Genomic DNA, 13645 nt, shown 5'->3' with positions numbered 1-13645 from the left:
ACCTTTTCAACAGGCAAACAGCAAAAAATTAAATGTCCTTCAAAACTAAAATGTTCCTTAATATCAGGATAAATGAAATTGCATGCATTATTAACTGAAAAAATGCATTATTGTGCGTGCATTATTGCACGCACAATAATGCATGGACAATAATAATGCATTATTGTACAAAACAATTTTGAAAATTAAAAAATATTATGCTGCTCTATGATCTCACTGATAACTGCTTTCAAATAATAAAATTAAATTTAAAAAAAATACTGTAAATCAAATCAGTTGTATTCTTTCTTATGGCTTGTATCTACAATTTGCCCTGAGTCCATTCAACTGAAACAAATATAAATAAAATACAAAAATCTATGACAGACAGGAAAAACAATAAACAAATGTAAAAATTTAATTGAATTTAAAATTGATAATACGTTACTGCTCTGTGATGTTCACTTTGTCTGAGGCGGACCCTGATATTTGATGGTGTCTCATCTTTCATACAAGTTCATGAATGTTCGGGGTCAGGGGTCATTCAGGGGTAATCAGGCTCTGAGCAGAGGAAACCCTCAGGTTTAAGTGAAGGTGTTTATCAGTCAGGGGGCTCCTGTGTGATGTTTTTTCACACAGGTATGTGCTGCTAGACACAGAGCGTCCAAGCAGCTTGGATGCGCAGCTTGCAAACTTTGCAGAAGACACACAGGTTCACCTTTTACCTCTCTGAACACACCCTGACTCCCACCTGGCTTGGATCCCCCTGTTCTCAGCGTCCACCTTCCTTTTAGCCAGTTTTGAGGAGGGGAGTAGCTAATTTCAACCTCCTTTCCCACTGCTGATAAACAATGAAACCACAGCACGCTTGGTTCGCTGCAGTGACTTCCGCTACCGTTGCATTGTGGGGAATGTAGTGTTGGTGCTTACAAATCTGTGGCAAGGGGGCCGGCTCTAATAGCATTAAAATTCATCCTGGGCGCCATAAATAATTCATTACGGGCCAGATTTGGCCCGCAGGCCTTGATTTATGTGCAGTATTTCATGAGTCAGCAATAAACGACACTGTCATATGCCAACATATCTGTAAATAAATGACTTGTGTTCTTGTAAAACCTGACAATTTCTGAACGTATGAAGAAATTTTAATCCGATAGTTTATAAGAAAAAGTCTCACTAAAAAACGCAAAAATGGTTTTCAGTGGACAGGAAGCGGAATTGTTGTCTGCAAAATAATGAGCCACTCCTAAAGGAGCATGTACTGGGGTAAAGAATACCACAAAAATACCACAAATAATATTAAAGCTGCATGCAGAGCTGAGAGGAACATGACAGCGACTACGACTCTACACATGTGTGATGGAAGAAATGCAAGTAAACCGTGATGTGGGAAGCACTCCTTCAGTAATATATGATTTAACCTGGGCCAGATGGAAAGCCTACGTATTCATCGAACATCAGAATGACACCCGATGGATTACACTGTTGAATTTCCATGTTCAGGCCATTCAAGAAGAAATAGACCGATGGAACCACAATATCCTCAGATTCCCGTAAATATTACACAACATTTAAAATTTGTTCAGACAGTAGAGGTTTTGTAAAGCTAACAAATTCTGAGTTGAATTCTTGTTAATTTGCATTAAAGACACACATACCAATACTGTTTATCATCACGGCACCAGCCTGTCCACATGTGTGTGTCTTGTGTCTTTCCTGCCAACACTTAGCAATCATTTGAACACACTCTGCTGAATCCACAATTTGCACAAAACATGACAGGAGACAACATTTTATTGACAGTAAACATACCATATTTTACAAATACATTTAACAGTAAATAATAGAGGCTACTCAGAAATACTCAGTTTAGTGAGTGGTTGATTTAGTAGGAAGATTCTAAGCTTTGTTAAATGATTTCTAGGATAACTTGATTATTTTCTTCTTTTTACTTTGTTAAACCATGTGTTCTTTTTTATTTTGCATAAAGGGTAGGAAATGGATCTGATCACAGATGGTCACTAGAGACACGTGTGAAAACCAAGTATACTGTAATCTGTGACCAGACTGAAAGCTGTTCTCCAGTGATCAGATAACAGCGGCCTACTGAGAGGTCAGGGGTCATGTGGACGGAGGGGTAAACAGAGGTGGCATGAAGAACCAGACTTCATGGAGGGAAAGGTCGATGACGAGGAAAGGTTGAGCTGCTGAATGGAAAAAAAAAAGAAAAAAAGAAAATAATCTTGAACGTATGGAGGATGTCTGTGAAAAATCCACACTGATTCATTCGTGTGGTTTCATGGCAGCGGGGGTGAGACGCACCGACCGAAGAACATGTCTGGGTGTGAATGGAGCTGGGAGCAGATAGAAACCGTATATGTACATACACATCTGTGTGTGCGTGTGTGTGTGTAGAACGACACTCATGTTACTGTATACAGTCCATGACGTGTATCTGGAGCGTGTCCATGTCTGGGGCCTGGTACTGGCACTTAGGACAACATAGATCCGGCAGCTCCTCGGCTCCAGCTGCCCCCGGATCACCGATTGGTACCAAACCCTGATTGCGGAATGAGGGGGCGGGGGGAGCCGTGTTGAAGGTCGCACCTAAAGAGTTTGAGAAGCACAAACACTTAGCGTTCATTGTTATAGAATTTATTTAATCAAATATCTGACATTTTAGTGTAAAGCGAAAAGTTGCTGTAGGATAAGATGTTTCCTGAAGAGAAACTTTCCGTGTTTCTTTTCATTATAGATTTTATTATAGATAATTATAGATAATCGTGTTGTTTTTTTATTAGCATTTACAATCATTACATCTAAAGTTTCACATCGACATGCGTGTGTGTGTGTGTGTGTGTGTGTGTGCACATGCATGTTGTGTTAATGCACCTTGTGGAAGAGGAATGAGCGGCGCCCGTGTTGGGAAATCCTCCAGGTGTCTCAGCTTCATTTGCTCCATACGTGCCCTGAAACAGATTCAGTCCAGGTTCAACACAGAAAACGTTTGTTAATGTGTGAAGGACAAACATCTCAGCCTCTGCACCAAAACACAGTTTCCTGTCATGCTCCCAACGCACCTTAACAGGAAGTTAAGTAAGAACCAATCAAAAAGAGAGACACCACAGCCAGTCCTGAATCCACAGCTAAACCCAGGATGATGTCTTACAGGCAGGTTTTTAATACAGTAATCCCTCGCTTATTCACGCTTCAAAATGCACGGCTTCACTACATCGCAGATTTTTTAGAAGGTGGTCACGTGATATCGTACGTGCATGCTATTGGCTGACAGCATCTGTGTATGCGCTGTGTTTCCGAGACTCACGGAATGCAGCTCTCTTCCGTGTATTAAAGAAACACTTTTCTTTAATACGAAGTGCTTTAAACAGTTTGTGTGTTTAAAGTACAGAGTGTGGGAAAAAGGTAATACAGATAATGGTGGTTTAATATCAGTATGTTGAGGGTTTATAAACATTAAAGTTACTGTAAATAATAGTTCATCCTATATCGAGGAATTTAGTTTTTAACAGGTGGTCCTGGAACGCATTAACCCCGAGTAAAGAGGAATCAGTGTATTCTAAATAAGCAGCAGTGTTTTCCGTTACTCCCCAGGCTCGCGAACAGCTGCGGTTACGATCCTGTCACCATCAATCAGTAATACTGACACATGTCACACACACACACACACACACCTAATAAACAACAGGTTCAGCTACTCTATCAACTGAACATGCTTGGCAGCAAAAGCTAAAATCTGATGATCTAATTAAACTCACATTCAACCGACTGCATTGTTTGCTCTGCCACTCCCCCGTGCACGTTAACGCACGCACCGGCGTTTGTGACGGAAGAACAAAGCTTCGTGAACACACGATGAAATGACGAAAACCAGAACGAAGAGCAGGACGTGTGGCGCGACATCAACGCGAACACAGCGAACATCGGCAGGTCGGTTTTGTTTGTTGTTTGCTTTGCAGAGGAAGTGTTTGTGTTTACCGTGTGGTGGCTTCCTGTTTGAACCTGTCGATCTCAGTCAGGGCCTGAGTCAGCTGTTCCTGCAGCTCCTCCTTCTTCTGGTTCAGCTTCTCTCGGGCTTCGCGCTCTGCCAGGAAGTCGGCCTTGTAGATCTCAGCCTGAGCGAACAGGGAGAAGAGGAGACGTTATTTAACAGCCGTGGCCATTTCCATTCCACATTGTGTTCATGCTGAATTACAACCCTGACTGGAACACTGTCAACACCGACTGTTACACAACACGAGTGTGTGTACTTTCTGGTTGTGTGATATGTTCTTGGTTGGTCAGTGATTTAGAGTCGCTTTACAGTGACGTCAAGAGCGGAAACTTCAGTCCAGACTGTCTCGATGTGTTTAGTTTGAACAGCAGAGGTGGAGTGAGGATGTTGTGTAGCTATAGTCCCCACTTCAGACACATCTGTGTGTGTGTGTGTCTGTGTTTACCAGCTCCATATCATCTTCTTAAAATTAGAACGGCTTTCTGGATTTGTTAAGTACATACGTATGTTTTGATGTTTTTACAACTTTTTTTTTGTTCTTATTTTTTCATGAACATGTTTTTATATTATGATTTGTTATAATCTGGAAAAGCAGAGCCCATTCTGATCATATTCTTGACATTATACTACTGATGTTCATTGTATCGATAATAAAGATCCGACAGCAAAAAAACAAAAACAAAAAAACTTTCAAAAGATCATGACTAGGAATGTCTAATTGGTGCATGAACCATAACATCCCCTCTATTGTGAAGAACTGACTGAATAAAAATGTGATCATTTCCATTCTTTTCACATGGAAAAACACTTTGGAGTCTCTGACTCCAGATACAGGCGGCTAGTTCACCTGGGCGGTGAGGACAGGGACCGTCTCCAGGGAGCCCGTCAGCTGCTCCACCTTCTCCTTCAGCTTATCGATCAGGTCCTGCTTCAAGGCCAGCGCTCTCTCCGCCTCCTCCAGACGGCTGCACATGTCTCCCCCCTGGGACACAAGCACACAACTCTTACAACACGGACGCTCCGAGGGGAACTGGGATTCTGAATGTCTTTTTTTACCTCACTCTTCAGTTTAGTATCGTAGTCTCGAAACAGACACGTGTAGGCATGCTGCAGCTGTGTTAGCTTCTTCCTGCGAGGAAAAAAGGGGAGACGGACGAAGACAGAGGATCTCAGCTTTCACGCAGAACCAGTCATCATTAGTTTATTACTGGGTGTCACTGGCGAGGAGTAACAGGTGACATAAACCGGCGCTACTGGAGTATCACCCCTTCACTTCGACTACCCCACCATGGTACATGACGCTCTACCCGGCTGCATCCCATTTAGACTATGAGACAAGAGTAACTCTGTTTATCTCTTAGAGCGCAACCCCCCCCCCCCCCAGAACCACCTATGGGATTGTCCCCAGGTTCACCTGAGGAATTTTTGTTATTTCTTTTTTAAACTACATTTAGTTTCATCGGTTTTGTCAACATTATGGCACAAAGATTTCATTTACAACAAATTCTTAGTTTCATCAACAGCCTGGTGGAAAAAAGTTTTTCTACACAACTGCAAATAAATCGTTCCAGCTAAAACGTCAGTGCTGATGTTATGTCTGTGTGTGTGTGTGTGTGTGTGTGTGTGTGTGTGTGGAGCCCACTTCTCCTCTGTGACGACGTGTCTCTCGGTCTTCAGGGCCTGCTCCAGGCTCTCCTTCTGCAGGAGCAGTTTGTCCATGGTCACATGATGCTGCTTCCTCTGCTGATCCAGGTCGCGCTCCGCCACCTGCAGGGCCTTCATCTTACTGCACAACCTGGATGCACACACACACACACACACACACACACACACACACACACACACACACACACAAAGGACCAATGAAAACACTCCTGCAGCGTTTACTGCACGTTAACTATATTTACAGACCATTAAACATGAAAAATCCCGTTTTTAGCCCATCTAGATTGATATCGGTTGTCTTTTTTGTACGAACACTTACATACCACGTGAAATCCGATTTCTGTGGGACGGATTAATAACGCATTCATTTGGACAGCTCAGTCTGAACAGCTCCAAACACATCGATTCGGTTTTGACTGTCTGTGACGTCACTCTACGCGCCGCAAGAGCCAATGCGCGTTACTGAGCGTGGAGGACGCCTGGACCTCCTACCGGGTCAGTCCTGGCCCACGGGCCACACATTTGACACGCTTGACTTACACGATTTTGTGCTTTTTCCCTCAGCACCTGTGACCCATACACAAAACACATGACTCACTTTTCGTCCAACACTTTGCGTTCATGTTCACTTTTCTCCAGGCAGCTCTGTCTCTCATTCAGTTCTCCTAAGAGAGACGTTGCTTGAGCTTTCAGAGCCTCACAGTCCTTCGCCAGCTGCAGAAGGAAATTAAAAATAAAAAATAAAAAGAGCTAGAAGACCCCGAGCAGCTTCTCCACTTCGAACAGAGTTCAGTTCAATCAATCGTGGTTTAAATATTTCTCTTTGTGTTTTTATTCCTTCAACAAACCACTTAAACAGCAGAAGCTCATACATGTGACTGACACAACACCAACGCACGCGGGTGATGACATGGTTGATTGGCGTTGGGCCTACCTGGGCGCAGTCTTTGTCCTTCTGTTTGAGCAGCGCTTCGGTTCGGTCCCGTTGAGCTGAGCTCTTCTGCAGGTAATCGAGCTTCTCCTGCAGCTCTCGATACCTGCAGCCGCAACGACGAGACGCGCCTTCATCACCATAAAAGTGTAGTTTAAACTAAAGTATGTGTGATAAATCCTCTCTTTAACAGCTCACATCTGTTTGAACTAAAGGGGCTGAAATAAATGAAAGTAACTTGAAAACACATTTAAAAAAAAGACTTCCTGAGATAACCTGACTAACAGCTGAACAGCGCCCAAACAGATGGAGGCTTTACATCCATTTTCTCCAACTACAGTATTTTCCGCACTATAAGGCGCACCTTCAATGAATGGCCTATTTTAAAACTTTTTTTCATATATAAGCGCATCGGATTATAAGGCGCACTGTCAGTTTTTCTTCTTGGTGGGCCTTGTAGCGCGGAAAATACTGTAATCATCTGGTGTAGCGTCGTCTAAACCAGCTGACATGACATGTGGGGCGGGGTCCACCTTGGAAAATCTGCCAGTCCATAGCAGGGTCACACAGAAAGACAATTTAGGGTCATCAATTCACCTCTGCTGCAGGGTTTTGGGAGGAAGCTGGAGACCCCAGAGTGAACCCCCCCCCCCCGGCCGTGAGGAAGCACCGCCAAACCGCCGCACGGGTTTAGCATGACAAAAATATGAAGAACTGTACAAGAGTGCTTGTTTACACAGAGGCAACATGTAAAAAACACGAGACAGGCAGCACGAACAGACCCACAGCAGGAGACGGGGATGATAGAGATCATGCAGACGGTGAAAGAACGCCACACAGAGCAGAGGCTCACCTGCCCTGTGTGGCCTGAAGCTGCTCTGTGAGTTTAGCCAGGCTAGAGCTGGAGGCGGCAGCAGAGAGACAGGAAGGAAGACATCTGAGGTCAAGCCGTCATTAAAGCCGGAGAAAAGCTACCGACCCACTACCACACCGGAGTTTTACCCAGACACAGACACGGTGTAGAAACGGTTCATTAAAACAGCTGCTGATGACAATGAGTTCAAACAGACGAGTCAGAACGTTTAGTGCGTTAGTGAACGAGCGTTTGGAGGAGTGTGTCGTACCAGTCGGAGGAGTGCTGCGCCTCCGAGCGATGCTGGACCACCTCCTCAGCAACACCGCTAGCCTGGAAGAACACATTTATCCACCGAAAATTGACATCAAAATTATTCTCCGATCATTTTATGTCGTTACTTTAGTTGAACAACACAAATATATCTTGTGAAGCCAGGAGAGCCATTTATCGGCACTGTTTCTACTCGTTTGAAAGACTCGGTAAAGTCAGCTGCCTGCTTCTGTGCGTTCCTCGATGATTTCATAGATTTATCGTTTTCATCTGCCGCAAATTCAACAAATCACTTCCTCAGCCAATGGTCTTTTCTCTCATATTATTACGCTTGTTCAATCAGACCTCAGAGGAAACTACAAAGACGTCACTGCTGACGTTTCATCCATCAGCCACATCCGGCTGTTGTTGCTCCTCTTCATCACCTGCAGTGCACACGAGGCTGGACTTCCTGTCTGGTTCATGTTGCTACCTGTGCTTGGGCCAGTTTGCTCCGGAGTTGGTCGATGCAGCGCCTCATCCGCTCCCTCTCTTTCTCTCCCTCGCTCCGCTCCCTCTCCAGATCTTCGTTCTTCCTCTTCAGCTCTCTCATCCCTTCCTCCAGTTTCTCTTTGTGGCTCTTCAACAACTGGAGGAACTCATTGGCTCCTTCCACCGGCTGTGCAGAAAGAGACAGAGAGAACAAGGATGGATGGACAACACTGGATGATTGGAGTAGAGCTGACACGAGGGAAACGACCCTTCACCCACAGGAGGAAGAACCAACAGTGAAGGCGTGACGCCCAGAACCTGAGTGAGGGGAACAGAGAGGGGTCGTGCTGCCAGCTCCTCCAGTCTAGACACTAGGGACACTCCAGAGGAGGTGACGTGTCACCATTCACAATTATGAACAATTTTTTGTGACGTCGGGCCAAATGCAGCAGAATTTCTTGGTGATGGGGATAAAACTGAGTTATGATGACAGCATTCCACTTTCTGAGTGGTCGACTTTTTAAACTGTGATCAGAATATTCTCTGTAGCTGCCTCATATCTCTATTTATTCCATGTGGTATACACTCTTAATCCCGGTAATATTTTGATATGATTTTGATAAGGATACAGATAACAGAAGGGGGCTCCAGGAATTCCAGTACCTTCCTTGTTAGAAAGGACACTTCTAGACAATTTTATACACATTTCCCTATTCTCTCAGAAAAGAAATTATAAATTGATCCAGGTTCAAGGAATAATCGGAATTTGCTAGATTAAAATATGCGCCGAAGGAGAGATATTTAATCACCTGAACGGATGTCTGTCCCACTGTTTGGCCACACTTCTATTATTATTAAATCCATTCATTCATTCATTTTCCTCCACTTTATCCGCCGCAGCTAGGCTCCAGCTTCCCGTGACCCGCTGCGGCTGATAAAGTGGCGGAAAATGAATGAATGAATGGATTTAACAAATCCAGTATATTTAAATCCAGTATATTTAAATCCAGTATATTTAAATTCTGTCTTGTAATCGGTGGGAGCGTTTAGACGTCTTTGGAGCAGCAATGTTTTTCTCTGCTTGAATAAAAAGAAGGGGAAGGTGGGTGAAGCGGTGAGGGAGTGAAGGAGGCTGTGTAGAGACAAAAGCTTCTGCGCTGAAAGATGCTGGGGATCATTTTCAAGCTGTGAGGTGAAAACTAAACTAAAGGATCTCTTGGAGAAGTCCAAACCGGATCCACCTGTTTAAGACTTTTTGACGTTTACCCTAAAAAACACTTTATCCTCAGTGGATCCGTACAGTGTGGATCCGTCATTCTGGGGTTGAGATCTTAGATTTCTTACATTCTTATGCTGGACTTCTGCTGCTACGACTCTTCAGCGTCCACGTCCAGCTCCATAAGGCTGTGACACCTGATTCCCTTTTGACAGCAGACTGTCCAGGTCAGATCAGGACACATTGACCTCATGGAGCGTGTTCTTTGGAACTTATCAGCATTTTTTTTGGATCACGTTACTTGATCCATTTCTTCCTAGATCATTTGTCTTGGGCTCGGATATTTTTTTAAACTTGCCTGTCTCTGTGTTAGCTTTTCACATTTTCACTAACTGTACCTGTTTGGCCTCTCCTGCCTACGTTTGGGTTCTTTATCTGAATCCCGACAGCCTTGTTCACACATTTTGCACCAGAAGCGAGTTCCAAGACAAGAAGTGGAACTGAAATGATCCTGAAATTTGTCTCATCCCAAATTCCTTTCAGCTCAGATTTCAGGAAGCGTCAGTTTAGGAACACCCCGAGTCGCAGACATCAGAAACACAGTTTTGAAACAGCTTCAGGGTCAACAAATCTGATCCCTGGGAAAGTAGGACAGAGCGAGTTGTCTCACCTGGCTGTTCTCCCCACCCATTATTCTCCCCCCGACCTCTAGAAGTGAGGTGAGGGGAGAGGGGAGGGGGCTAGACAAGGAACTACGCACATCATCCTGGACACACAGACATTTCAGTTAAGCAGAAGACAATGAGATGAGTCAAACGTGAAGTCAAACACACGCTCGGCGACCGGCGTCACAGATCTCACCAGGCTGCGAGGCGGCAGGGTCTGGGTGTGCTGATCCGTCTCCTCCACTCTCTTCCTCCGCTGCTGCTCCAGAGTCTGAGAGACACACGAGACGTTTTCCCCATCAGCAGCAGGAAACACACATCGTCACCTGTAGTCTTCACGTTGTCAGGGATTACAGTGACGAATCGCAGCACGCTGCAACATCTGGATGGATGCGAGTACGTGAGTGTGACGTGTAGATGCTTCGCATCCTCCCAGCACACCTGAGGGCCGTCCAGAGGGCCGTTCCTGGATGGAACCTGCGGGTCCTCAGTCTGACTGGAGCTGCTGCAGTGGTTGGAGGACGTGGAGGCCGGGCCGTTCACCAGGCCCTGTAAGGAGTGGTTCTCCTGGGCCAGCCGCTCTACCAGGGCCCGGGCTTCCTGGAAACGACAACTGAGAAACTCTCTTTCCTCTCTCGTCCTCCGCTGCCATCCTTCCATCTCCTCACAGCGCTGACGCAAGGCGAGATTGCTCCGCCGCAGCGCCTCTGGAGGACAGAGGTGAAGGTGAAAGGAGCGACGTGAGGCGTCGCAGATTCAAACAACGTTGTGAGAAGAAAAACGACAAAGAAGCTCCTCCTGATCTGGTTCTACAAACTTATATATTATGACTCTCGGGTCCAGTAAAAGTGACCATCATATAATACAGTATTTTCTGCACTACAAGGCGCACTGGATTATAAGGCGCATATAATTAAAAAAACAAGATATTTAAGTTCCGTCTTCGTTTATTAATTAAATATTGTTTCGATCGATCGGTAGTCCAGTCGGAGGTGAGGTGCAGCTATTTGCTGCTGTGTGTCCTGAACAATTGTTTAACTAGTTTTTAATGTCAGGCACCCAATTTATTGGCAAATGTGACGCTGCTTTACTCCTAGAACTGACACAAGCCTGAATGCGCCCCTCTGCTGCCCGCCCAGAGATATCAACCACATTTGTAAATCAATGCAGCACACCAGACACCTTTGTCTAGCAGTGAGTCTGCTCTTGAAATTTCAGAAAAGGCTGGAAGTTCAGCTTTGAGGGTCTTTCATTCACCTTTATGCCAGTTTCTCCGTGTTTCCACAGACTAATAGAATGGACCGTCACTAGATTCCAGATGACAGCACAATGGCATTTTTAAGACCAATTAAGTTTAAAGTGGGTTATTTCTGACGCAAGATAGTTAGGAAATACTGAGATCAGTCAGTCAGTCAAACTTTTTAATAAAATTGTTGAAAGTTCCTTAAGTTTTGCTACGTTATTGTAGCCGGTCACCGGGGCTCTCCGCTGCTCTGCTGTCAGACCAGCAGGTCAGTGAGAGACCAGACTTCGGTGATGCCCCTTGACTACCGTTGTTAGGGGGCGTAGGCCCGAATACCTTATGAGGGTGCCCTTGGTGGCGTAGTGCGGCATTACTGCCGGCCAGACTGCCGGCGTTGTTTTTAACCAATATTAATATGAATATTAATTCATATATAAGGTGCATCAGGGTATAAGGCGCACCACGGGATTAGGAGAAAATTTTAGGCTTTTAGGTGCGCCTTATAGTGCGGAAAATACAGTAATTTGGCAACACAGACTCGTTTAACATCAGACAATGATTCTGCCAAACGGCCTTTAAGTTGTGGCGGATAAATACAACAAAACTAGCAGAAAAACTGGTATAGAGCAGATTTCCTTTTCTTTGTAGTTGTAGGTTCTTCTTCTGTCGGCTATTGTACTCTGTACTCGCTATTGTACACTTTTTTTTGGTACATTCTTTTTACTAATCATAAAACAATAGCAGAGCAAAAAAATCATCAACGCGTAACAAAAGTAAATAAATAAAAATAAATAATAATACCATAATAAAAATAATAATTTGGCAAGCTTAACAAAATACAAGAAATTACCTCATGGCTGCTTGTACACCAATGTTCTTTCTTAACGCTGCTGCTGGTCAGGGATTCTTTTATATATTAGCCTTCTTTTTTAAAATTACTTCATTTTCTTTCTGACTTTTGTATTGTATACTTTTACGGTTTCTTGTTATAACATGCTGATTCTCTTACTCCTAAAACCTTTGAGCCCCATCTCTTGAAGGAAAAGTTCTACACAAATCACTGATAAACATCTGAACCTTCGTGGATGACGAAGGTTCCTGAAGCCTGAGGATACTCCAACGTGTCCTACCTCTCAGCTGCTGGTTGTCACCCAGTAACCGCGTCACTACTTCATTGGCAGCCACCTCTGGGGGGACCCTGAGGGCCCCTCCATTCTCCTCTCCTGACAGGTCCCACTGCAGGGGGCCGTCCGGCTGGGGCTGCACCATCCCTGCACACAGATTCAGATGTTACCCAAACACACACACACACACCAACAAACTGATGAGCGTATCCAGTCTGGACCTGATGTATTAAAACCATCCCACGCTCTTCATCATCATCATCATCATCCTCATCATCATCATCATCCTGACACACTGCAAGTCGCGCCTCAAGCAGGAACTTGTACTGTCACTTCAAACTCGACCCCATCCAGGAACCTTCTGATCCTGAGGCCTGTCGGGCAGATCGTGTGTCGCCGCCACCACTTCGTGGTCTTTGTGTCGTGCAGCGCATCCAGGTGTCGAACGACACCATTACGTCATCCCCAGGACCATGAGGCAAAGCGCTCGACTGACACCCATAGCTGCTTTTATGCATTTAGCATACATAGAAATCACTGCTCATCAAAAGCCACATGAGGAGTTATATTTAACACGGCTAACGTCAGAGGGATTATTTTACCATTATTCTACATACGAGCTAATATTTCTAACCGACATGCAGCACAAACGCCCCTTACCCTCTTTTCTTCTTCGGATTTGTTGTCCCGAAAAACCAGCAGTCGAGCTGTCATCCACATACAACCTGTTAGCCTAGCGTTAGCTAGTTAGCCGACGCTAGCATGCTGGCTAATGTGAAACAGCTAACAGTTTAGCTTGTGAGTTACCGCCGATAATTCAGCTAATGTGACCCCCACACACTCTGAAACACACGCCAGCCCACATTAACGAACTGTGTGCCGTCCCTGGAGCATTTTAGCCCGGTTTGCCGCATTGAGCGCAAACAGTGTGCGAGTTTCAGGCTTGAGGTGATCTGTCACCGCCGAGGCGAATGTTGTTTGATTAGGAAACACTGAATCCTTTGCCCTACATTTAGACTGACAGTCAAGCTCTGCCCCGCAGGCTGCTGGTCTGGTGTCAAACGAAAACCAGGACGCTCAGCTAAGGTGACACTAAGTTTAAAAGTTTTTTTGATAGAATTTCTAGAAATGTGTTTTCAGTTAGATTTTTTAAAAATCAGATTGGCTAATTGTTTACTTGCTGTACACAAATCTAGACAGTGCTTATGAGAAT

The 13645-nt window shown here is 44.7% G+C and overlaps 1 protein-coding gene across 2 annotated transcripts; it reads right to left on the bottom strand.

Moving 5' to 3' along the window:
• Window positions 1-1761: 1761 nt before the first annotated feature.
• On the bottom strand, window positions 1762-13419 carry ikbkg (inhibitor of nuclear factor kappa B kinase regulatory subunit gamma). Of its 2 annotated transcripts, XM_068337836.1 has the most exons (15): window positions 13093-13419; window positions 12439-12579; window positions 10507-10772; window positions 10262-10336; window positions 10071-10166; window positions 8186-8371; window positions 7712-7773; window positions 6591-6693; window positions 6255-6370; window positions 5634-5786; window positions 5048-5120; window positions 4839-4973; window positions 3976-4112; window positions 2872-2948; window positions 1762-2586 (listed from the first exon to the last, which is right to left on the bottom strand). In XM_068337836.1, the coding sequence occupies exons 2-15, from the start codon at window positions 12575-12577 to the stop codon at window positions 2408-2410; spliced, it is 1797 nt and encodes a 598-aa protein (XP_068193937.1). In that variant the 5' UTR covers window positions 12578-12579; window positions 13093-13419; the 3' UTR covers window positions 1762-2407. The 2 variants fall into 2 exon arrangements, with proteins under 2 accessions (XP_068193937.1, XP_068193945.1); XM_068337844.1 differs by lacking the exon at window positions 10071-10166.
• Between the last annotated feature and the right edge of the window lie 226 nt (window positions 13420-13645).

This window comes from Antennarius striatus, chromosome 2 (assembly GCF_040054535.1).
Source record: "Antennarius striatus isolate MH-2024 chromosome 2, ASM4005453v1, whole genome shotgun sequence".
NCBI lineage: Eukaryota > Metazoa > Chordata > Actinopteri > Lophiiformes > Antennariidae > Antennarius > Antennarius striatus.
Note: the sequence above shows the minus strand (reverse complement) of the source record. Positions and strands in the feature narration are given on the sequence as shown.